The 25,898-nt window shown below is 43.4% G+C and overlaps 1 protein-coding gene across 7 annotated transcripts in view; it reads right to left on the reverse strand.

Moving 5' to 3' along the window:
- Positions 1–25,898, reverse strand: part of ST6GALNAC3 (ST6 N-acetylgalactosaminide alpha-2,6-sialyltransferase 3) — a 273,708-nt gene that overhangs the window by 97,871 nt on the left and 149,939 nt on the right. For 4 of the 7 annotated variants that reach the window (XM_056532663.1, XM_056532662.1, XM_056532667.1 and 1 more), the window contains one exon: positions 7,844–8,253. In XM_056532663.1, the coding sequence (XP_056388638.1) occupies positions 7,844–8,253 (410 nt within the window). Of the gene's footprint in view, positions 1–7,818; positions 8,254–15,559; positions 15,603–22,295; positions 22,341–25,898 lie in introns of those variants that run through there. The other 3 variants (XM_056532669.1, XM_056532668.1, XM_056532666.1) reach the window with 3 other exon arrangements.

Consider the following 25,898-nt stretch of genomic DNA (forward strand, 5'->3'; position numbering starts at 1 on the left):
TTCTACAACCCAAACAATGATCTCACAGGTCCGGACATCTGCACAGCCACATCTTCTATCACACTACTCATCATGGTCCATCACACTCTCCACTGCTCCTGCCGGTCGCCTTTCTGTTTCATATCAATGCATCGGTGGTGTCTCATCTAACCGGCAAGAAACGCGGATCCTTCTCTTACAGCTCCAGCACCATACAAGCATAAAGACTGACACTGAGTGACTGGAGCCTGAGCTTGGTGATTATTCCATAGAATTGGCAATCTGTCTCACATGGCCTACCCGTACTAGACCCTGCTAGCACCTAATGGCTTTATGGTGTCCAACTACTATATATCCTGATCCCATAGAGACAGCAGCAGCAGTGTACAGATAGAGCTGGGGGGGGGGGATAACTACTATATATCCTGATTCCATAGAGACAGCAGCAGCAGTATACAGATAGAGCTGGGGGGGAGGTGTATAACTACTATTTATCCTGATCCCATAGAGATATCAGCAGCATACAGATGGAGCTAGAGGGGAGGTGTATAACTACTATATATCCTGATCCCATAGAGATAGTAGCAGTATACAGATAGAGCTGAAGGGGAGGTGTATAACTACTATATATATATACTGATGCCATAGAGATAGCAGCAGTATACAGATGGAGCTAGAGGGGAGGTGTATAACTACTATATATCCTGATCCCATAGAGATAGTAGCAGTATACAGATAGAGCTGAAGGGGATGTGTATAATTACTATATATATATATATATATATATATATATATATACTGATTCCATAGAGAAAGCAGCAACAGTACACAGTTAGATCTGGGAGGTGTATAACTACTATATATCCTGATCCCATAGAGATAGTAGCAGTATACAGATAGAGCTGAAGGGGAGGTGTATAATTACTATATATATACTGATTCCATAGAGAAAGCAGCAACAGTACACAGTTAGATCTGGGAGGTGTATAACTACTATATATCCCGCAGTCTCGCATATAGCAACAGTATACAGATAGTACTGGGAGGGGAGGGGTCTGTGAGCAGCCAGAAGGGATCTGATAGGTAATGATGTTCTCCAATAATTTACAGAAACTCAGCTGACCCAGGACTGATCATTTCCTCTGACGCAATGAGTCAGGATGGTGATCACGTGACCCAGTTACAGTTATGAAACACATTTATGCAGCTTTGCTGGCATAAAATACATGACGCCGTAAAACTAGTGATGTGAGTGTGCATGATATGGGAAAAAAGATTCTGCAGGTTCTTCTTTGAATGGACATTTTCCACAGTAGACTTGAAAAAAAGAAATGCAGCTCCTTGCCCTTGTTTACTAATTCTGTCTTGAGAACCAAGCACCATCGATGGAGAGGCGCATCAATCTGCAAAATTAAAAATGTAATTGGAGAGAGACCTGATAATTCTCCAAAAAACATCCACAAAAACAAAACGCTATAAATGTTCTCCGTCCCCTCCGTGGTCTCACAATGGTTTGAGATGGGGTGGGGGTAGGGGGAACTGGATATAAAAAAGCCTAAATGATTTCCAGCCTACAGCCATTAATCCATTGCATTGCATGCAAAAGAGAAGCGGCTGATACACAACCAAGACTCGTAAACGATGCCAGCGAGCAATTTCCTCCCAAAGGCTCCATTTTGTAGACAATAAACTTGATCTACACGTCTAATAACATTTAATACATTTCAGTACACAATCTTAATTTGTATCCGAAATCACCAGGTACTCCGGGAGACGGGATCCGCGGGCCCTCTCGGTTCGCTATTGTCTCGCTCATTATAAAAATGGCGTATAAATCACAGAGTGAGACCTATATCAAGATGATTAGTGACATTTTACCGTAACGACCGGCAAAAAACAGGGGCAGATTTATGGCGGAAGAAATAATTGTTTTGGTTAAATTATTTATGCTGCTTATGGATAGCCGGCGCTCCGCATTTCCTGGCATAGTTAGTTATGAGTGCGAATATACAGTAACTGTGGAGCATAAAATACTAATATACATTCAATTTTCTGTTCTATTTTGTTTATCAGCTTACGTATGCCGATAACTGGAAACCACCCAAAAAACACACACTCAAGTGGAGGCCATCAGTAGGTATCTTACTACTTGCTGATGGTTTCCTTTCGAAGATAGGAGCCTGACAACAGCAAAAGTACTAAACCTTGTATGCCCGTTTTCTGGCATTTAAAAAATGCTATTTTGTTGTAAAAATTTTCAACTTTTATGCTGTTTGATTAAAGTAATCATAAGGGTAATCAAGGTACAGACTCTCAAAGCTTCGAAGATTTACTAGAATTTATGCCATAAATTATAGCGGAAATCTAAGTCAATTCATAGCTGGAATAGATTTCAGAGTTTTGTTCACAAACAGGTAATAATGTGACAAATTTATAAAGAGGGTTCGCCTGCACATCTCGGAAATGTGTATTAAAATATTGACCTATTGTTTAAATCAAATTTTTATGTTAAACTTTTTTATTTTTTTTAAAAGAATTTTTGATAATGTCCTGAAATATTGCAGTACTTATTTTGGCCACTAAGCCTAACAATAAACTGACAATTTCTATTTCCTATCTGGTGCTAATCAGTAAAAAATAAAAATAAAATAATAATAATAATAATCTAGGTGACACATTCCTTTTAAGACGGATGTATGAAATGTTACTTGCACTTTAAAGGGATACTCCGCCCCTAGACTTCTTATCCCCTATTCGAGGGATAGGGGATATAATGTAATGTGTCCCCCCCCCCCCCCCCTGCGATCTCCCTACTGCACCTGGCGTTTGTTTAGAGCATCGGGTGCAGGGCCGGAGGCTCGTGATGTCATGGACGCGCCGCCTCAATGCAAGTCTATGGGGGGGGGGGGGGTGATGGCAATAGACATGCAATGAGGGGCGTGGCTGTGACGTCACAAGCCTCCGCCCCGCATTGCCAGTCATCTAGGACACAGAGCAAGATTCTCTCTGTGCACCGGATGTCTGGGATGCCGCAACTGAGATCGCAGGGGTCCCCAGCGGCAGACATCTTATCGCCTATCCTTTTGATAGGGGATAAGATGTCTAGGGGCGGAGTACCCCTTTAATGGCCGACCATTTCATTGTAAATGGGGACCTCCCAGTTGGGCATGTTGGATCTCTACATGCTTGATCCTTTTTGTTTTTGAGGTGTCTGGCAGTGGCTTTCTGACCTCTCCCTATTTAGGAAATACGTTTGGATGTGCTGAGCTTGGATGAAAAAATGCCCCAAAAAAGCCTCAAAAACTGCATTATGGAGGTAAAAAAAAAAAAAGGGCAGGCTGTGTTTTTGTGGCCAAATAAACTGTTGTGTCTGTTCACAGCCTTAGGCGGATTTTCTTTTTTCTACTTTGTTAGCTGTCCGTTGCAGCCGCTCTCAACCTTTTGTACCACCACATGTATCTACGACGTGTCGCAGGGACTGTGACGGCTCAGTATAATGGTTCGGCATTTGAAACAATATCTCATGTCCCCATCAGCAGGAACCTCAGCTGCCATATTCTCTTATCTCCTTGTAGGACTCTGACACACTCATTCCTTTTACATTGTTCAGCCGAGAAGCGAGATCCATTACTTTCTCTGACAAACTGTATTTTCCCCGGTAATCTAATACTCTTTAAATGAGACTTGAAGCTTCAATCTAAACCAAACAAATTACATTTCAATAACTCCGGCACTTTTATCAGCAAGAGCGGAGTTATGCTTTATGAGGGAGCGGAGACTAATTATCATAAAAAAAATGTTTCCCGCACCTCGGAGGCTTCAGATAAGACCGTGTGCCCGACACCATCATATTGACTCCTTTACACCATTCTATTTCTTTTTTTTTTTTCCAAAGTTTTTCTCATAGTTTCGTAATGTAAAATATGTTCAATAGCTTTCCATAATTGTGCCCAAAGGCCTAAGTAGGAACGTCACTTCACTAGATATCAGAGATTAAATAATGCAGACTGGTAGCTTTCATCGCCTCCTATGGGGGGGCTCATGGGTAATAAGGGAACAATGTACCGATGATACGGAAGTTATTACGATGTGGCTGGAGATGCAAAGCGAGAGAGAGCCTCGAATAACGCAACGCAAGAGGATCTAAAGAAAATTGCTAAATTTATACACTTATAATGTCTGCGGAGAGGGTTAGATGAAGCGGAGCCTAATCAAGACCGGGCGGGAGATTGAAGCCGAAAAGGACTCACACTCCATTAGAACAGCACGAAAATATTACATCAAAAGCAAAGGGTCATGGTGGGCAATGAGGTCCATGGTGGAGGGTGAATATTGTAGGTTGAGCTCAGAAGTTATGGGCTCATACGGTGGCTGGAAGTTTTGGGTTTGAGAGGTGGCTCTAGAGTTGGAAAGGATCTGCTCTTGCTGTATCTTGAGGATAGGTCCATACTGGTAGATGGTTCATAGAGCAGAGTTCACTTGAATGGGCAATATTGTAGGTAATCTGGAGTGCTGTAGTGCAGAAAAAAGCAGATGCAGGCCGAATCGGTAGAGATCCCAGAGGTCAGACTTCCGCCAGTCTTAAAGAGGTACTCTGGTGATAAACATCTTATCCCCTATCATTTAGATAGGGGATAAGATATCTGATCGAAGGGGGTCCAGCCGCTGGGGAGCCCCGTGATCTCCGGCTTGGCATCCCGGTCAACTCTGCTCCGTGCCGGATGACTGGTGACTCCAGCTGCCACGCCCCCTCCATTCATGTCTATGGGAAGGAGGCGTGAGACGTAGTACGCTTCCGTGTACCGGACGCTGCTGCTGCCGGCCCGGAGATTGCGGGGGTCCCAAGCGGTGGGACCCCCGCGATTAGATATCTTATCCCCTATTGTTTGTCTAGGGGATAAGATGTTTATTGCCGGAGTATCCCTTAAATTTTTGTAGTATACCATAAAATTATTAAAATTAAGTGAACACCCATATTCGCTTTGTGCACTTTGTAGTTCACTTTGTAGTTCAACAGTACTGGCTGGTGCACCATGTTATCTTATATGTCCAACCATCAAAGGCCTTTGTAGCTATTAAAGGGGTATTTTCGCTTTGATGTGCCTAAAAATATCTAATCAGTGGGGAATTCTACCCACCGTACAGTTCCAAAAACATAGCATGTCAAAAATTACCCACAGAACCTCTCTTTTACAACTCCTTTATCAATTAGTGACTTATTCATAATTTTGTTTCCTAACAATGGAAACATGATTTATGATGGCACTAGGTTGATGGTAGCTGGGTGACATGGTTAAATTATGTGAAAGTGTGATTACATTTTTTTGGCCCCATGGTGGATAAAAACCAATATGAAAAAGTATGCTGGCATTAAACAAATAAGAATTTTGCCTCCACAGTATAAATTTATGTTATACAGTCATGGCCGTAAATATTGGCACCCCTTCAAGAAAATGAAGTATTTCTCACAGAAAAGGATTGCAGTAACAAATGTTTTGCTATACACATGTTTATTCCCTTTGTGTGTATTGGAACTAAACCAAAAAAGGGAGGAAAAAAAAGCAAATTGGACATAATGTCACACCAAACTCCAAAAATGGGCTGGAAAAAAAATATTGGCACCCTCAACTTAATATTTCTTTGCACACCATTTTGGAAAAATAACTGAAATCAGTGGCTTCCTATAACCATCAACAAGCTTTTTACACCTCTCAGCCGGAATGTTGGCCCACTCTTCCTTTACAAACTGCTCCAGGTCTCTCTTATTGGAAGGCGCCTTTTCCCAACAGCAATTTTAAGATCTCTCCACAGGTGTTCAATGGGATTTACATCTGGACTCATTGCTGCCACTTCAGAACTCTCCAGCGCTTTGTTGCCATCCATTTCTGGTGCTTTTTGAAGTATGTTTGGGGTCATTGTCCTGCTGGAAGACCCAAGATCTCTGACGCAAACCCAGCTTTCTGACACTGGGCTGTACAGTGCGACCCACAATCCATATTTCCCTGTAGATACTGTGTTCTTTTCTTTGTAGGCCTCATTCTGTTTTCGGTAAACAGTAGAATTATGTGCTTTACCAAAAAGCTCTGTCTTGGTCTCATCTGTCCACAAGGCGTTTTCCCAGAAGGATTTTGTCTTACTCAAGTTCATTTTGGCAAAATGTAGTCTTGCTTTTTTTTATGTCTCTGTGTCAGCAGTGGGGTCCTCCTGGATCTCTTGCCATAGCATTTCATTTTATTTAAATGTCGACAGATAGTTTGCGCTGACACTGATGCTCCCTGAGCCTGCAGGACAGCTTGAATATCTTTGGAACTTGTTTGGGGCTGTTTATCCACCATCCGGACTATCCTGCGTTGACACCTTTCATCAATTTTTCTCTTCCGTCCACGCCCAGGGAGATTAGCTACAGTGTGATGGGTTGTAAACTTCTTGATAATGTTGCGCACTGTGGACAAAGACAAATCTAGATCTCTGGAGATGGACTTGTGACCTTGAGATTGTTATTTTTTCACAATTTTGGTTCTCAAGTCCTCAGACAGTTCTGTTCTCTTTCTGTTGTCCATGCTTAGTGCGGCACACAGACACACAATGCAAAGACTAAGTGCATTTTTCTCCTTTTTATCTGCTTTCGGGTATAATTTTCATATTGCCCAAACCTGTTACCTGCCCCAAGTGAGTTTAATGGAGCATCTCATGCTTGAAACAATCTTATTTTTCCACAATTTTGAAAGGGTGCCAATAATTTTGTCCAGAACATTTTTGGAGTTTGGTGACATTATGTACAATTTGCTTTTTTCCCTCCCTTTTTTGGTTTAGTTCCAATACACATAAAAGGAATAAACATGTGTATAACAAAACATGGGTTACTGCAATACTTTTCTTAGAGAAATACTTTCAGGGGTGCCAACATTTACGGCCACGACTGTATGTTCTCCTGAAGTAAAGAGCTGGGTATTAGGGCAAGGATGGGTGTAGATGGAGAACAACAGATCTGAAGAACCATAACAAACAATCACCACCATGGTGGCTAGAACAATCCATGCAATGTGACTGTTAATAGAGGAGGCCCCCAGACTACCAATTATTCCTCTATACATAACCATAAATACCTATAATAGTAGAAACAAATCGATATCCTGTACTCACCGCAGCAATAAATGTCATTCGGCTCCTCACCCGGACCACCAACAGACAGGCTAACAAGGCTGGCATGGGGCGCTCTGCCGGTGGTTTTGCGCAGCGTGGTGCGCTTCTTCCAACCTGGAGGCCAGAAGAAGTGCAAGACTCTGTGCGAAACCGCCAGCAGTCGCCTCTGAGCGCTCCGCGTTCCCGGACCTCCATAAGAAGGGCTGACAAGGCTGGCTTGGGGTGCTCAGACGCGACTGCCAGCGGTTTCACACAGCGTGGTGTGCTTCTTCCGGCCTGGAGGCTGGAAGAAGCGCAACACGCTGTGCGAAACCACCAGCAGTCGCCTCTGAGTACCCCAGGCCAGCCTTGTCAGCCCGTCTCTTGGAGGTCCGGGAGAGGAGCCGAATGACCTTTATGCTGCGTTGAGAGCAGGATATCTTTTTGTTTCTACTATTATAGTTACTTATGCGTTCTATTTGATACTGTCCTAGCACCACCACCGATTGTTGCCATGAATACCCGCAGTGCATATCCAGGCTCCACAGGTGCGAACTGCTATACGAAGTGAGAACGGTGCCGCTATTAGTTTCTATAGAAGTGTCTATAACTATAAATACCACAACCCCCCTTTCAGCTACTGTGTTGTATATAAATGTGTTGTCCCAAACTTTAAATAATAATATGACAATGTGTAAAATGATATTCTGTAGTTACCCAAAGAGAAAAGCATGCATCTCACCGATCTCGGCCAGTCTCTTTCTTGAAGACGGTATCACAGTAGCTCATGCGCATCTCCGTTGTTATGTAAACCTTAGCATTGCTGTAATTTTCCACAGTTCTCCGTAACATATTGTAGACTATACCCTTTCCGTCTTGTCTCATGTTCCTAAATGGCCCCCATATGACATAGACTGTTTCGTTGCTTTCCTTGAAGAAGTATTCAGGGTCCTTGAGCAGCAGAGGTACACTAGTGTGGGACACCACCCGGATTGTGGTCCTTTTGCCAACATCTTCTGTGTAGCCTTTGGTTGGAGCATTGTTCATTCTCCATATGCAGGAAGACTGGTCGATCTCTTGTCCTGCCCTCTGACCCGTCATCTGCCCAGAATTTGAGATGATTGCACAATGGTTGCAGTCAAGTTGAAGAGGCTGGAAGGAAAACCGACAATTATCATCAGTTTAGTGAATGTTAAAGAAACATGTGATGTCGAAAGTCAACTATACAAGTAGAAGGTGTTCTGAATCATTAACTGAGATTAACAATCTCAACAAAAAGCAGGATCACCAGAAGAAAGTTTGACCTCACGTCTAAATATCACTATAAATAATAAACTATGCAAATGTGCAGCGTTACATAATCCTGTGAGAGAGAGAGAGAGAGAGATAGGAGATAGATAGATAGATAGATAAATACTGTACTGCCAGTTCTCTTTGGAAATACAATTTTACCAATAAAATTAGGGTTAGGGGACAAGAGAGTGCAGCACTAATCATACCTAACTCTAACAAGCATGTCAGGCTAGGTTCAGACTACTGAATTTCTTCCGGAATTTTCGCTTTGAAATTCGCGGAAATTTTCTGCCCGGAGATTCCGTAGTCTGAACCTAGCCTTAGAGTTAGAATTAGAACCAGAACCAGAACCATAGTCAAATAACAGTGCCAAGGTCAAAATGAGGAGGCAGTGTCAGGGACAGAGGAAGACACAATACCAAGGTTAGGGATCAACAGCAGATCTGGCAATAGTATGAATAAGGCATAAAGAGCACAATCACAGGCAGGAGTCGCCATTGTGGGACACAAGAGCCGAGCCTTACTGAGCACCAACCGTCTCTAATAGACTCACCAGCCCTGCTTTCAGTGAGACAGGTAGATACAGTTACAGTGCTGCACCATCGGGGCCACAAGAGATGCGATGTCAGGCTCCACGTGAGAGCAAGGACAGGTAAGTACATGATGATTTGGTGCTTGCTGACTTTTGACTTAAGATAATTTCAATAAAAGCAATACATTAGGTAATTATTGTTTATGCATTTAAAAAATATATATTTGACAACTATAAACTCCAAACAGAAGTTATACTTGTAACAAGTTTTGCTCTCTTTAACCATTCGCCTCTATCCCGCTGTTATCATCTCCCTCTTCAGACACTGTCCTAAATAAAAGACAGATGCAGAATAACGATTCGCTTCCCGCGCTGGATATTTTCTTTTTCAATCAAAAAAGCCATAGATAGAAAACAAGAAAGTGAGAGCCATTAATATTGCTTCAATTTTATTGAATAGATTTATGGATAATCCGGGCATAAAACAGAAAAGCAATATAAAAGCGAGAGGCATATTGCATATTTTATTTATACGTATAAATTGCAGTCTGCTTTGCTGGGAAAGATTACGGTTAGTTATATGAATTGTCTCCTAACAAAGCATGTCAGCTGTAATCTGCGCCGCTCCTTTAGAATCCGCCATGCGCCGCTCTTATCGCTCTTGGATTTCTGTAAAACACTTGGATTTTATTTGGATAATAAATGTCATTTTGATTGTTCGAAATAAAAAATATGCATATTTTAAGATGGAGATGAGGTGGGTTTTTTTTTTAACCGTAATGAGCATTATAATAAAATATGTAAAGAACAGTGCAAAGTAGTTGTGGTAATAAAGTCGTTATTGTTTTAATTGTATTTGGTTACCCACAGAAAAAAAGCTATTTCTTAAGACGCAAAAGACGACGCCTTAAGGAAACCATATGGATTCATGTATAAAGAAGAGTGATTTCCAGATACAGCTGTGTAGGATACGCATGAGAAAACATCTTAATCTAGTACATGTATCTTCCAATAGTGGAATGAAGGTGAGATTTACTTGTTGGGTATGTCTAAGGCAATCCAAGGATGTACCGTCCATTTGTGTCAAGTATTTTGTCTTAGATAGTGCCCTTTCCACTAGATACCATACCACTAGATACTGGGTACCGAGAACCTCTAATGGGCTCCCTTGGTTGGAGATGGTTGGCCCAATGGTCATGAAAAGGGTGTAGAGGGGGAAACAAGAAACTATGGGGAATGACTCTGACACTACAAGAGTTTGGAAGAGAGGGAGACCAGCCTCAGTTGATCCCAACCTACAAGACTGGGTGGAGTAAACATTTGGAGGGCTCCCTTTGTTGGCAAACATAAGGGTTGGGGGCTGGCCCAAGGGTCATGGAAAGGGTGTATAGGGGGAATGACGCTGACTCTGAAAGAGTCTGGCAGAGAGGGCCAGACAGTTGATCCAATCCCACAAGAGACTGGGTGGTATAAAAGGGAAACAAACATTCTATGGGGAATGACATTGACACTAACTTGGGAAATGGTGGCGTGGCTTAATGGGGATGTATATACACTGCTCAAAAAACTAAAAGGAACACTAAAATAACACGTCCTAGATCTGAATGAATGAACTAAACCTATTAAATACTTTCGTCTTTACATAGTTGAATGTGCTGACAACAAAATCACACAAAAATTATCAATGGAAATCAAATTTATCAACTCTGGATATGGAGTCACACTCAAAATCAAAGTGGAAAATCCCACTACAGGCTGATCCAACTTTGATGTAATGTCCTTAAAACAAGTCAAAATGAGGCTCAGTAGTGTGTGTGGTCTCCACGTGCTCGTATGACCTCCCTACAAAACCTGGGCATGCTCCTGATGAGGTGGTGGATGGTCCCCTGAGGGATGTCCTCCCAGACCTGGACTAAAACATCTGCCAACTCCTGGACAGTCTGTGGTGCAACGTGGCGTTGGTGGATGGAGCGAGACATGATGTCCCAGATGTGCTCAATCGGATTCAGGTCTGGGGAACGGGTGGGCCAGTCCATAGCATCAATGCCTTCCTCTTGCAGGAACTGCTGACACACTCCAACCACATGAGGTCTAACATTGTCTTGCATTAGGAGGAACCCATGGCCAACCGCACCAGCATAAGGGGTCCTAGAATCTCATCTTGGTACCTAATGACAGTCAGGCTACCTCTGTCAAGCACATGGAGGGCTGTGCGGCCCCCCAAAGAAATGCCACCCCACACCATTACTGACCCACCGCCAAACCGGTCATGCTGGAGGATGTTGCAGGCAGCAGAACATTCTACACGGCGTCTCCAGACTCTGTCACGTCTGTCACATGTGCTCAGTGTGAACCTGGTTTCATCTATGAAGAACACAGGGCGCCAATGGCGAATATGCTAATCTTGGTGTTATCTGGCAAATGCCAAACATCCTGCATGGTGTTGGGCTGTAAGCACAACCCCCACCTGTGGACGATGGGCCCTCATACCACCTTCATGGAGTCTGTTTCTGACCATTTGAGTGGGCACATGCACATTTGTGGCCTGCTGGAGGTCATTTTTCAGGGCTGTGGCAGTGCTCCTCCCTGTACAAAGGCAGAAGTAGTGTTCCTGCTGCTGGGTTGTTGCCCTCCTACGGCCTCCTCCCCGTCTCCTGATGTACTGGCCTGTCTCCTGGTAGCACCTCCATGCTCTGGACACTACGCTGACAGACACAGCAAACCTTCTAGGCACAGCTCACATTGATGTGCCATCCTGTATGAGCTGCACTACTAGTGATCATAATATAATACATTATAACTTGTTGTTCAATAAGGGAATCTCTCAAGGGGCCACAAAAACAATGAACTTTAGGAAGGCAAAGTTTGATCAACTCAGAAAAGCCCTTAACAATATAAATTGGGATAATGTCCTCAAAAACAAGAATTCTGACACTAAATGGGAGACTTAAAAATATCTAAATTCTCACTGTAAGATGTATGTACCTTATGGGCATAAAAGTTTCAGAAATAAAAGAAAACCAATATGGATAAATAAAAATGTTAAGGGGGCAATAAATGACAAAAATAAAGCATTTAAACTACTAAAACAGGACAGCAGTGAAGAAGCATTAAAAAGCTATAGAGAAAAAAGTAAAATATGTAAAAAAACAGATAAAAGCCGCAAAAATAGAGACAGAAAGACTCATTGCCAAAGAGAGTAAAACTAACCCCAAAATGTTCTTTAACTATATAAATAGCAAAAAGGTTAAAAATGAAAGTGTTGGCCCATTAAAAAACAATAAAGAAGAAATTATAAATGGGGATCAGGAAAAAGCAAATATATAGCTTTTTTTTCTTATTCAAAAAAACATTTTATTAAGTATACAACAAAGAAAGGATACAAAGAGCATACTATACAAAGAAATAAAATAGCCAAAGTGACAAAAGCAAACATATTATACAAATTCTTCTACACTGTATTCACTGAGGAAAATTAAATGCCAGGTGAAATACAGCGAGGTAAGGTAAACTCCCCAGTACAGGTCACTTGTCTAACCCAGGAAGAAGTACAGGTCACCTGTCTAACCCAGAAAGAAGTACAGTGCCGCCTACAAAAAATCAAAATAGACAAATCACCAGATCCAGATGGCATTCACCCCTGTGTTCTAAAGGAATTAAGATATGTAATAGACAGACCCCTATTTTTAATATTCAGGGACTCTATAGTAAGAGGGACTGTTCCCCAGGACTGGCGGATGGCAAATGTGGTGCCAATATTTAAAAAGGGGTCAAAAGGTGACCCCGGGAATTATACTTTAGTTAGTTTAACCTCTGTTGTATGTAAATTGTTTGAGGGTTTTCTAAGAGATGACATTTTGGAGTATCTTGATAAAAATAAATGTATGACACCATATCAGCATGGATTTATGAGGGAACGGTCCTGTCAAACTAACCTGATCAGCTTTTATAAGGAGGTGAGCTACAGACTGGACATGGGGGGATCGCTGGATGTCGTATATCTGGATTTTTCCAAAGCATTTGATACAGTGCCACATAAAAAGTTGGTGCATAAAATGAGAAGGATTGTGCTAGGGGAGAATGTGTGTACGTAGGTAAGTAACTGGCTCAGTGATAGGAAACAGAGGGTGGTTATTAATGGTACTTATTATGATTGGGTGACTGTTACTAGTGGGGACCACAGGGGTCCGTCTTGGGTCCTGTTCTATTTAATATATTCCTTATTGAGGTTGTAGAGGGGTTGAATAGTTAAGTAGCAATCTTTGCAGATGATACTAAACTCTGTAAAGCGGTAAACACTGTAGAGGACAGTGCACTGTTACAAATGGATCTGGATAGGTTGGAGGTGGCAGGTTAGGTTCAACACTGATAAATGTAAGGTAATGCACATGGGAGAAAATGGGAGAAAACTTGGGACGACTGACGTGGAAAAGGACTTGGGAGTCTTAGTTAACAGTAAATTTAGCTGTAGTGACCAGTGTCGGGCAGCTGCTGCCAAGGCAAATAAAATCATGGAGTGCATCAATAGGGGAATAGATGCCTACGACAAGGAAATAATTCTACCGCTGTACAAATCACTAGTCAGACCACACATAGAATACTGTGTACAGTACTGGTCAGACCACACATAGAATACTGTGTACAGTACTGGGCACCAGTGTACAAGAAAGATATGGTGGAGCTGGAGAGGGTTCAAAGACGGGCAACCAGAGTAATACGGGGAATGGGAGGACTACAGTACCAAAAAAGGTTATCAGAATTAGTGTTACTTAGTTTAGAAAAAAGAAGGCTTAGGGGTGACCTAATAACTATGTATAAATATATCAGGGGACAGTACAGAGATCTCTCCTATGATCTATTTATACCCAGGACTGTATCTATAACAAGGGGGCATCCTCTACGTCTAGAGGAAAGAAGGTTTCTACACCAGCACATACGGGTTTTCTTTACTGAAAGAGCAGTGAGACTGTGGAATTCTCTGCCTGAGGAGGTGGTCATGGTTAAAGGGGTTATCCAGGAAAAAACTTTTTTTATATATATAAACTGGCTCCAGAAAGTTAAACAGATTTGTAAATGACTTCCATTAAAAAATCTTAATCCTTTCAGTACTTATGAGCTTCTGAAGTTAAGGTTGTTCTTTTCTGACTAAGTGCTCTCTGATGACACTCTCTGATGACCGTATACTACGGTTTTAGGTCCGGTCACAAAACTGGATACGGGTCAAAAATGAGACGACCGGAGTCACCGTTTGACTCCAGTCGGCTCATTAAAGTAAATGGAGTTCAGCGCTGGTCCGGCTGGGGTACGGGAGAGCCCGGTTTGCCCCTCCCCCAGCCGGATTCGGCACCCGTAATGTAAAAACAAAGTGTGAATGCAGCCCTATTTGGGTGGTGGGTTTGACTAGCGTGGATCTTATTTATCAAGAAGGTGCAGCAGGATGATGAACTTTGCGCAGCTCTGCTGTGGTGGGAAGAGCTCTACCACATACACTTTTTCTAGACGCTTGTGATGGAGGGAAGTAGACACTTTCCAAGGTCCTGAATTTTGCAGTTTAGGTGGTTTTAATTATTTTCACAGAGCTGCCGGGACATTTTTACTTGCATTTTAGATGCTACAATCAAATTTGATTGTGGAGTCTAAGGGGTTAAAGCCGGGAATCACCGTGATCGGTGATGTCTGGTATTAGAGATGGGTCCTGGAGGCACTCGTGTCATAGAAGTTGAGTGGGACGCTGTCGTCCACAAGAGGTTAAAGGTTGAATTGTGGAAGGTAGAAGTGATTCTCACGCCTACTGGTAGGTGGTGTAGCTTTGCGCCTAAAAAAAAGTACCTTTGCGCACAAAATAGCGCACATGACAAACACGTAACCACTGCATGGTCAAACATAAAAAGTTCTACAGGTAGGCGAAAAGTGTGAAACTGTCTATATCAAAAGACGCATAAAAGTTGCTAAATATGCTGCTTGCGCCTGAACTGCGCCAAAACATAGACAAAAAAAGCTCTAAAAGCAATGATAAATCTCCGCCTATGTGACAGATTTATCAAAACCTGTCCAGAGGAAAAGTTGCCCAGTTGCCCATAGCAACCAATCAGCTCGCTTCTTTCATTTTTAACAAGGCCTCTGCAAAATGAAAGAAGCGATCTGATTGGTTGCTATGGGAAACTGGGCAACTTTTCCTCTGGACAGGTTTTGATAAATCTCCCCCTATGTGAGTAGCACTATGGAAAATAGAATCTGAGAGTGTGAGGAATATTACCTGAGACCGAGACCGGCACGATAGGAAATAAGGAAAAACGGCCCTATAGAGCAGTGTTTCCCAACCAGGGTGCCTCCAGCTGTTGCAAAACTACAACTCCCAGCATGCCCGGACAGCCTTTGGCTGTCCGGGCATGCTGGGAGTTGTAGATTTGCAACAGCTTGGTGGCACCCTGGTTGGGAAACACTGTTATAGAGACTAAGATTAATCTGGCACAGTGAATGTTTCTATAAAAGTGGCACTATAGGGACTAAAAGGAGTTTGGCAATATAGGGTTAACACAAGTCTCCTAATGTGGGGACTATTTTGTGAGTGGAACTATGGTGGCTACTACAAGTGTGGACGTTATGGAGAGTAAAAAGAGTTTGGCAACGTACGGACTACTATGAGAGTGGCGCCATGTGGACTATTGAGGAGACAAAATGGGGGAGATTTATCAAAACCTGTCCAGAGGAAAAGTTGCCCAGTTGCCCATAGCAACCAATCAGATCGCGTCTTTCATTTTGCAGAGGCCTTTTCAAAAATGAAAGAAGCCATCTGATTGGTTGCTATGGGCAACTCAGCAACTTTTCCTCTGGACAGGATTTGATAAATCTCCCCCAATTTGTCTACATGTGCACTGCTATGAGTTCGATTAGTATTGGCTTGAGGGTATGACCACGAATAGCTCTGACAAGATGATTATACAAGGGTGTTCAAAGACCCTTATCAAGGCCCACCGAAAAGGTCTTATCCCTCGTCAGGAACCTATTTACTTTCTGACTCAGGCCTGACCATGGTTTGGTGCCCTATTACCCTATGGTATGACCATCTTCTCTACGGTCCAATATGGAAGACGTAACAAGTCATACATATTGTGGTCACATGTCGCTGCTGTTGAAGTTTTACAAGAGCGGCTCGGCCACATTATTTGCCAATTGTAATGGTCGTCACACTAGTGACCGTCAATTTTTGCAGAACCAGACCCATTTCCACACAGGGCTGCATAGTTATTTCACAATGGGCTTTGTCCGGGTTTAATTACTGTAATAGAATTTTACTGAACAAAAAAAGGTTCTGAATTATTTTCTAAAGAAACAGGGCTGAAGAGTCACTTCTGAATGATGTGATGTTTTTGTTCTAGAAACAATTTTCACCTCCCACCAGCGATAAAACCCACGCTAATGTCTGCAGACGACGATTTCAGCTTTCAAACCCCGGACAACCAGGCCATTATCCAAAGGCTAAATAGCCACTTATTTAACTTGTTTTAGAACAAAAAGTAACTTAATTTATTCCATTAATAGTGTAAAACAAGAGTTTACAGAAACATTTCCCTATTAAACTGGCAACTCAGTGTTTTGAATACATGCGGTCATGGTCACAAATGGCTAATCTAAAAAATAGCTACAAAATGGAGCAAGCTTTTATAGAGGATCTGTTCGTATGAAGAAAATGTTGGCTCTCCTGTGTGGTGTAGTACAGGGGATCTCTCCTGTGTGGTGTAGTATAGAGGATCTGTCCTGTGTGGTGTAGTATAGAGGATCTCTCCTGTGTGGTGTAGTATAGAGGATCTCTCCTGTGTGGTGTAGTATAGAGGATCTCTCCTGTGTGGTGTAGTATAGAGGATCTCTCCTGTGTGGTGTAGTATAGAGGATCTCTCCTGTGTGGTGTAGTATAGAGGATCTCTCCTGTGTGGTGTAGTATAGAGGATCTATCCTGTGTGGTGTAGTATAGGGGATCTCTCCTGTGTGGTGTAGTACAGGGGATCTCTCCTGTGTGGTGTAGTATAGAGGATCTGTCCTGTGTGGTGTAGTATGGAGGATCTGTCCTGTGTGGTGTAGTATAGAGGATATCTCCTGTGTGGTGTAGTATAGAGGATCTCTCCTGTGTGGTGTAGTATAGAGGATCTCTCCTGTGTGGTGTAGTATGGAGGATCTGTCCTGTTTGGTGTAGTATAGAGGATCTCTCCTGTGTGGTGTAGTATAGAGGATCTCTCCTGTGTGGTGTAGTATAGGGGATCTCTCCTGTGTGGTGTAGTATAGAGGATCTCTCCTGTGTGGTGTAGTATAGAGGATCTCTCCTGTGTGGTGTAGTATAGGGGATCTCTCCTGTGTGGTGTAGTATAGAGGATCTCTCCTGTGTGGTGTAGTATAGAGGATCTCTCCTGTGTGGTGTAGTATAGAGGATCTCTCCTGTGTGGTGTAGCATAGAGGATCTCTCCTGTGTGGTGTAGTATAGAGGATCTCTCCTGTGTGGTGTATTATAGAGGATCTCTCCTGTGTGGTGTAGTATAGAGGATCTCTCCTGTGTGGTGTAGTATAGAGGATCTCTCCTGTGTGGTGTAGTATAGAGGATCTGTCCTGTGTGGTGTAGTATAGAGGATCTCTCCTGTGTGGTGTAGTATAGAGGATCTCTCCAGTGTGGTGTAGTATAGAGGATCTCTACTGTGTGGTGTAGTATAGAGGATCTCTCCTGTGTGGTGTAGTATAGAGGATCTGTCCTGTGTGGTGTAGTATAGAGAATCTCTCCTGTGTGGTGTAGTATAGAGGATCTCTCCTGTGTGGTGTAGTATAGAGGATCTCTCCTGTGTGGTGTAGTATAGAGGATCTCTCCTGTGTGGTGTAGTATAGAGGATCTCTCCTGTGTGGTGTAGTATAGAGGATCTCTCCTGTGTGGTGTAGTATAGAGGATCTCTCCTGTGTGGTGTAGTATAGAGGATCTGTCCTGTGTGGTGTAGTATAGAGGATCTCTCCTGTGTGGTGTAGTATAGAGGATCTCTCCTGTGTGGTGTAGTATCGAGGATCTCTCCTGTGTGGTGTAGTATAGAGGATCTGTCCTGTGTGGTGTAGTATAGAGGATCTCTCCTGTGTGATGTAGTATAGAGGATCTGTCCTGTGTGGTGTAGTATAGAGGATCTCTCCTGTGTGATGTAGTATAGAGGATCTGTCCTGTGTGGTGTAGTATAGGGGATCTCTCCTTTGTGGTGTAGTATAGAGGATCTGTCCTGTGTGGTGTAGTATAGAGGATCTCTCCTGTGTGGTGTAGTATATAGAGGATCTCTCCTGTGTGGTGTAGTATAGAGGATCTCTCCTGTGTGGTGTAGTATAGAGGATCTCTCCTGTGTGGTGTAGTATAGAGGATCTCTCCTGTGTGGTGTAGTATAGAGGATCTGTCCTGTGTGGTGTAGTATAGAGGATCTCTCCTGTGTGGTGTAGTATAGAGGATCTGTCCTGTATGATGTAGTATAGAGGATCTGTCCTGTGTGGTGTAGTATAGAGGATCTGTCCTGTGTGGTGTAGTATAGAGGATCTCTCCTGTGTGGTGTAGTATAGAGGATCTGTCCTGTGTGGTGTAGTATAGAGGATCTCTCCTGTGTGGTGTAGTATAGAGGATCTCTCCTGTGTGGTGTAGTATAGAGGATCCCTCCTGTGTGGTGTAGTATAGAGGATCTCTCCTGTGTGGTGTAGTATAGAGGATATCTCCTGTGTGGTGTAGTATAGAGGATCTCTCCTGTGTGGTGTAGTATAGAGGATCTCTCCTGTGTGGTGTAGTATAGAGGATCTATCCTGTGTGGTGTAGTATAGAGGATCTCTCCTGTGTGGTGTAGTATAGAGGATCTCTCCTGTGTGGTGTAGTATAGAGGATCTCTCCTGTGTGGTGTAGTATAGAGGATCTCTCCTGTGTGGTGTAGTATAGAGGATCTGTCCTGTGTGGTGTAGTATAGAGGATCTCTCCTGTGTGGTGTAGTATAGAGCATCTGTCCTGTGTGGTGTAGTATAGAGGATCTCTCCTGTGTGGTGTAGTATAGAGGATCTCTCCTGTGTGGTGTAGTATAGAGGATCTGTCCTGTGTGGTGTAGTATAGAGGATCTGTCCTGTGTGGTATAGTATAGAGGATCTGTCCTGTGTGGTGTAGTATAGAGGATCTCTCCTGTGTGGTGTAGTATAGAGGATCTCTCCTGTGTGGTGTAGTATAGAGGATCTGTCCTGTGTGGTGTAGTATAGAGGATCTCTCCTGTGTGGTGTAGTATAGAGGATCTCTCCTGTGTGGTGTAGTATAGAGGATCTCTCCTGTGTGGTGTAGTATAGAGGATCTCTCCTGTGTGGTGTAGTATAGAGGATCTCTCCTGTGTGGTGTAGTATAGAGGATCTCTCCTGTGTGGTGTAGTATAGAGGATCTCTCCTGTGTGGTGTAGTATAGAGGATCTCTCCTGTGTGGTGTAGTATAGAGGATCTCTCCTGTGTGGTGTAGTATAGAGGATCTGTCCTGTGTGGTGTAGTATAGAGGATCTGTCCTGTGTGGTGTAGTATAGAGGATCTGTCCTGTGTGGTGTAGTATAGAGGATCTCTCCTGTGTGGTGTAGTATAGAGGATCTGTCCTGTGTGGTGTAGTATAGAGGATCTGTCCTGTGTGGGGTAGTATAGAGGATCTCTCCTGTGTGGTGTAGTATAGAGGATCTGTCCTGTGTGGTGTAGTATAGAGGATCTCTCCTGTGTGGTGTAGTATAGAGGATCTCTCCTGTGTGGTGTAGTATAGAGGATCTCTCCTGTGTGGTGTAGTATAGAGGATCTGTCCTGTGTGGTGTAGTATAGAGGATCTCTCCTGTGTGGTGTAGTATAGAGGATCTCTCCTGTGTGGTGTAGTATAGAGGATCTCTCCTGTGTGGTGTAGTATAGAGGATTTCTCCTGTGTGGTGTAGTATAGAGGATCTGTCCTGTGTGGTGTAGTATAGAGGATCTGTCCTGTGTGGTGTAGTATAGAGGATCTCTCCTGTGTGGTGTAGTATAGAGGATCTGTCCTGTGTGGTGTAGTATAGAGGATCTGTCCTGTGTGGTGTAGTATAGAGGATCTCTCCTGTGTGGTGTAGTATAGAGGATCTGTCCTGTGTGGTGTAGTATAGAGGATCTCTCCTGTGTGGTGTAGTATAGAGGGTCTCTCCTGTGTGGTGTAGTATAGAGGATCTCTCCTGTGTGGTGTAGTATAGAGGATCTCTCCTGTGTGGTGCAGTATAGAGGATCTCTCCTGTGTGGTGTAGTATAGAGGATCTGTCCTGTGTGGTGTAGTATAGAGGATCTCTCCTGTGTGGTGTAGTATAGAGGATCTGTCCTGTGTGGTGTAGTATAGAGGATCTGTCCTGTGTGGTGTAGTATAGAGGATCTCTCCTGTGTGGTGTAGTATAGAGGATCTCTCCTGTGTGGTGTAGTATAGAGGATCTCTCCTGTGTGGTGTAGTATAGAGGATCTCTCCTGTGTGGTGTAGTATAGAGGATCTCTCCTGTGTGGTGCAGTATAGAGGATCTCGCCTGTGTGGTGTAGTATAGAGGATCTGTCCTGTGTGGTGTAGTATAGAGGATCTCTCCTGTGTGGTGTAGTATAGAGGATCTGTCCTGTGTGGTGTAGTATAGAGGATCTGTCCTGTGTGGTGTAGTATAGAGGATCTCTCCTGTGTGGTGTAGTATAGAGGATCTCTCCTGTGTGGTGTAGTATAGAGGATCTCTCCCGTGTGGTGTAGTATAGAGGATCTGTCCTGTGTGGTGTAGTATAGAGGATCTGTCCTGTGTAGTGTAGTATAGAGGATCTCTCCTGTGTGGTGTAGTATAGAGGATCTCTCCTGTGTGATGTAGTATAGAGGATCTCTCCTGTGTGGTGTAGTATAGAGGATCTGTCCTGTGTGGTGTAGTATAGAGGATCTGTCCTGTGTGGTGTAGTATAGAGGATCTGTCCTGTGTGGTGTAGTATAGAGGATCTGTCCTGTGTGGTGTAGTATAGAGGATCTGTCCTGTGTGGTGTAGTATAGAGGATCTGTCCTGTGTGGTGTAGTATAGAGGATCTGTCCTGTGTGGTGTAGTATAGAGGATCTCTCCTGTGTGGTGTATTATAGAGGATCTCTCCTGTGTGGTGTAGTATAGAGGATCTCTCCTGTGTGGTGCAGTATAGAGGATCTCTCCTGTGTGGTGTAGTATAGAGGATCTCTCCTGTGTGGTGTAGTATAGAGGATCTCTCCTGTGTGGTGTAGTATAGAGGATCTCTCCTGTGTGGTGTAGTATAGAGGATCTGTCCTGTGTGGTGTAGTATAGAGGATCTCTCCTGTGTGGTGTAGTATAGAGGATCTGTCCCGTGTGGTGTAGTATAGAGGATCTCTCCTGTGTGGTGTAGTATAGAGGATCTCTCCTGTGTGGTGCAGTATAGAGGATCTCGCCTGTGTGGTGTAGTATAGAGGATCTGTCCTGTGTGGTGTAGTATAGAGGATCTCTCCTGTGTGGTGTAGTATAGAGGATGTGTCCTGTGTGGTGTAGTATAGAGGATCTGTCCTGTGTGGTGTAGTATAGAGGATCTGTCCTGTGTGGTGTAGTATAGAGGATCTGTCCTGTGTGGTGTAGTATAGAGGATCTCTCCTGTGTGGTGTAGTATAGAGGATGTGTCCTGTGTGGTGTAGTATAGAGGATCTCTCCTGTGTGGTGTAGTATAGAGGATGTGTCCTGTGTGGTGTAGTATAGAGGATCTGTCCTGTGTGGTGTAGTATAGAGGATGTGTCCTGTGTGGTGTAGTACAGGGGATCTCTCCTGTGTGGTGTAGTATAGAGGATCTCTCCTGTGTGGTGTAGTATAGAGGATCTCTCCTGTGTGGTGTAGTATAGAGGATCTCTCCTGTGTGGTGTAGTATAGAGGATCTCTCCTGTGTGGTGTAGTATAGAGGATCTCTCCTGTGTGGTGTAGTATAGAGGATCTCTCCTGTGTGGTGTAGTATAGAGGATCTGTCCTGTGTGGTGTAGTATAGAGGATCTGTCCTGTGTGGTGTAGTATAGAGGATCTCTCCTGTGTGGTGTAGTATAGAGGATCTCTCCTGTGTGGTGTAGTATAGAGGATCTCTCCTGTGTGGTGTAGTATAGAGGATGTGTCCTGTGTGGTGTAGTATAGAGGATCTGTCCTGTGTGGTGTAGTATAGAGGATCTGTCTTGTATAGTCTAATATATGGTTGTTATGGGTGACCAGACAGTTTTGGATTCAGGCAGATTGATAAATTGGGGCCCTATTGTATATTTGACAATCCTAACTCTCCATATAAGCAGAAGACATCATGTACGCGCTCTGTGTTTTGTGCATTCATTTTGACATTCAGCCTCATTGTTCACCTCATATACCGATACGGATTTCCAGGTGTTACAGCTTCTTACTCATCCGTCTTCTTCCTGCCCATCTATCACTCTGTCACCCGGAGGCATCGTGCAGTCTGACCTATGAGGATACGGCCGTGTAGCAACATTAACCGTATGAAGTCAGGGATGGTTTTAATACGTTTCTTTTACAAAATCTGCAGTGGACAAATGGCTTTTAAATTATTTGAAAAATATGATTGTTCTTAAAAGGAAAACAAAGCAAAAAAATGTGGTTTGGACAGGACAGCGCTTTGTTATGAGTTTTAACAAGGGCGGTTAATTAATTTAATCTAAGCTCCGCCCCCCATTAAATTTACAGTTTTTAGTCTAAAGGAGGGAGAGATCAAAGAAATGCCATGAGGATTACATAGGAGGATAATCAATTTTTTCACTCCCTTAGTTGAAAAAGTTAAAACAGTACTACCTACAAAGGAATATATAGTGACTTTACATTCTAAGCTACTAACTTAGTGCTAGGAGGTATGGGGGGGGGGGGAGGGGGGCGCCTTACAGAACTGGGGGTGGATGAGATGTGAACTGGAGGTGGATGAGATGTGAGCCCTGAATGTTATTACTACTGGGGAGGATGTGATGTGAGTACTGAAGGTGATTACTGCTGGGTGGGAATGCAATGTGAACGCTAAATGTGATTACTGCTGGGGGGATGTAATGTAAGCCCTGAATGTGATTACTGCCAGGGGGATGTAATGTAAGCCCTGAATGTAATTACTGCTGGTGGGCAGAAAAGATGTGATCCCTGAATGTGAATACTACTAAAGAAGGAGGGAGGGGGGGGGGGGGAGATGTGATCCATGAATGTGATTACTGCTGGGAGGATGAGATGTAAACCTCGAATGTTATTACTACTGGGGAGGATGAGATGTGAGTACTGAAGGCGATTACTGCTGGGTGGGAATGCAATGTGAACCCTAAATGTGATTACTGCTGGGGGATGTAATGTAAGCCCTGAATGTGATTACTGCCAGGGGGATGTAATGTAAGCCCTGAATGTAATTACTGCTGGGGGGCAGAAAAGATGTGATCCCTGAATGTGAATACTACTAAAGAAGGAGGGGGGGGGGGAGATGTGATCCATGATTGTGATTACTGCTGGGAGGATGAGATGTAAACCTCGAATGTTATTACTACTGGGGAGGATGAGATGTGAGTACTGAAGGTGATTACTGCTGGGTGGGAATGCAATGTGAACCCTGAATGTGATTACTGCTGGGTAGGTGTAATGTAAGCCCTGAATGTGACTACTGCTGGGGGGCAGAAAAGATTTGATCCCTGAATGTGATTACTAATAAAAGGGGGAGATGTGATCCTTGAATGTGATTACTACTAAAGGGGGAAGGGGGTGATGTGATCCCTGAATGTGATTACTACAAAGGGGGGGGGATGTGATCCCTGAATGTGATTACTACTAAAGGGGGGGGGGGGATGTGATCAATGAATGTGATTACCACTGGGAGGATGAGATGTGAGCCCCGAATGTTATTACTGCTGGGGGCAGATGAGATGTGAGCCCTGAATGTAATTACTTCTGGGGAGAGGGACAGAAAATATAGTTGTCAGCAGAGAGCACTTTGGTCAGACTGGAAAAAACTACACAACTTCCTCTGGCGCATAGAGCAGCTGATAAATACTGGAAGGATTAAGATTTGTAAATAGAAGTCATTTAAAAATCTGTATAACTTCCTGGCACCAGTTGATTTGAACACATTTTTTTTCACACTGGAGTACCCCTTTAAGCACCCCGTTTCTTGTAACCATGTATCACTTCTTATGCAAATCGAGTAATTGCATATTGAAGGTTTTAAGCTCTGCTCGCGTTCTCTACCTTATAAAAGAGTTTTTTTTTTCTTCTTTTTGCATTTTTCGGCTGCTATTGTTGACAAATATTCGCTAAGACAGGAAAGCGAAACAAACACCTAAAGCGGCTAAGCCCCAGCTGCAGTCACTACCAGGTCATTTCATTGCTGGATGCAAAATGAGATGAAATAGATTAAGTGTAATCCTGTGAAAAGTATCCTGTGCGCCGAGAAGAGAATATACTTGTCTGGATCTTTTCGGCTGTAATGATTCGTGCGTGGGGTGTTTGTTATTCTGGAGGCGAGGGGCATTTACGGATAGAACATTAGCGCGAGGCAACAGGATTCAGAACAATGGACGTCTCATTTAAAGTTACTTTATAAGACTAAACTTTTGGAGAAAACTTTGTAAAGAGAATTTTCCTCTAGAGCAGTGTTTCCCCACCAGGGTGCCTCCAGCTGTTGCAAAACTACAACTCCCAGCATGCCCGGACAGCCTAAGGCTGTCCGGGCATGCTGGAAGTTGTAGTTTTGCAACAGCTGGAGGCACCCTGGATGGAAAACACTGGTGCATACCAATCACTCTGTCAGATATGCATGACCTATAGTTACCAGGCTTTCCAAGGAACTGATGGGTATATATGACAACTGGACAGTAACCTATATGCGCCAAAGGGAGCAGTAAAAGTGTCCGCAGACACCTTGGACAGAACTATTAGCAGTGGCATGCTGGGAGTTGTAGTTTTGCAACAGCTGTGGGCACCCTGGATGGAAAACACTGGTGCACACCAATCTCTGACAGGTATGCATGACATATGGTCACTAGGCTTTCCCAGGAACAGATGGGTATATATGACCACCGGACAGTGACCTAAATGCACCAAACGGAGCAGCAAATGTGGCCACAGCCTCTTTGGACAGGACTACTAACAGTAGCATGCTGGAAGTTGTAGTTTTGCAACAGCAGGAGGCACACTGGAAGGAGAACACTGGTGTGCACCAATCTCTCTGTCAGGTGTGCATACCTGATATGACATATGGTTACTAGGCTTTCCCAGGAACTGATGGGTATATAAGACAAACTGACAGTAACCTATTTGCACCAAAAGGAGCAGCAAAAGTGGACGCAGCCTCGTCGGACAGAACTATTTGCAGTGGCATGCTGGGAGTTGTAGTTTTGCAACAGCTGGAGGCACCACGGACTAGGACTAAACAGTATCATGCAAATAGCAACATGAAACAGAGCTGCAAGGACGGCTTTGTGGGAGAGAAAAATGGCACATAACTATTTTTTCGGTAAAATCCACTCGTTCTATGTTTACCGGAATAGTTCCGCCTCCTTTACAGACTATACATAGTTATGTCTCCTTATGTCTTCCTGAAAATTAGGAAGGTACAGAGAGTATTGTCTCCTGGTTTCTTCCTGAAATTTTTGAGCAATAGAGAGTACCACCATCTGGTCTCTACCTGAAAATGATAGTAAAGATAGTACTGCCTCCTTATGTCTTCCTGAAAATTAGGAAGGTACAGAGAGTATTGTCTCCTGGTTTCTTCCTGAAATTTTTGAGCAATAGAGAGTACCACCATCTGGTCTCTACCTGAAAATGATAGTAAAGATAGTACTGCCCCCACAAACACACTGGATACCGAGGCACAAGGCAATTCCTGCAAATGATATAGATAAATAGTAATGCCCTAAAGTCCCCATATGTTTTCCTAAAATTGATGGAGATCTAGATAGCACATCTGCCAAGTTCCACCCTGT

This window comes from Hyla sarda, chromosome 7 (assembly GCF_029499605.1).
Source record: "Hyla sarda isolate aHylSar1 chromosome 7, aHylSar1.hap1, whole genome shotgun sequence".
NCBI classification, from domain to species: Eukaryota; Metazoa; Chordata; class Amphibia; order Anura; family Hylidae; genus Hyla; species Hyla sarda.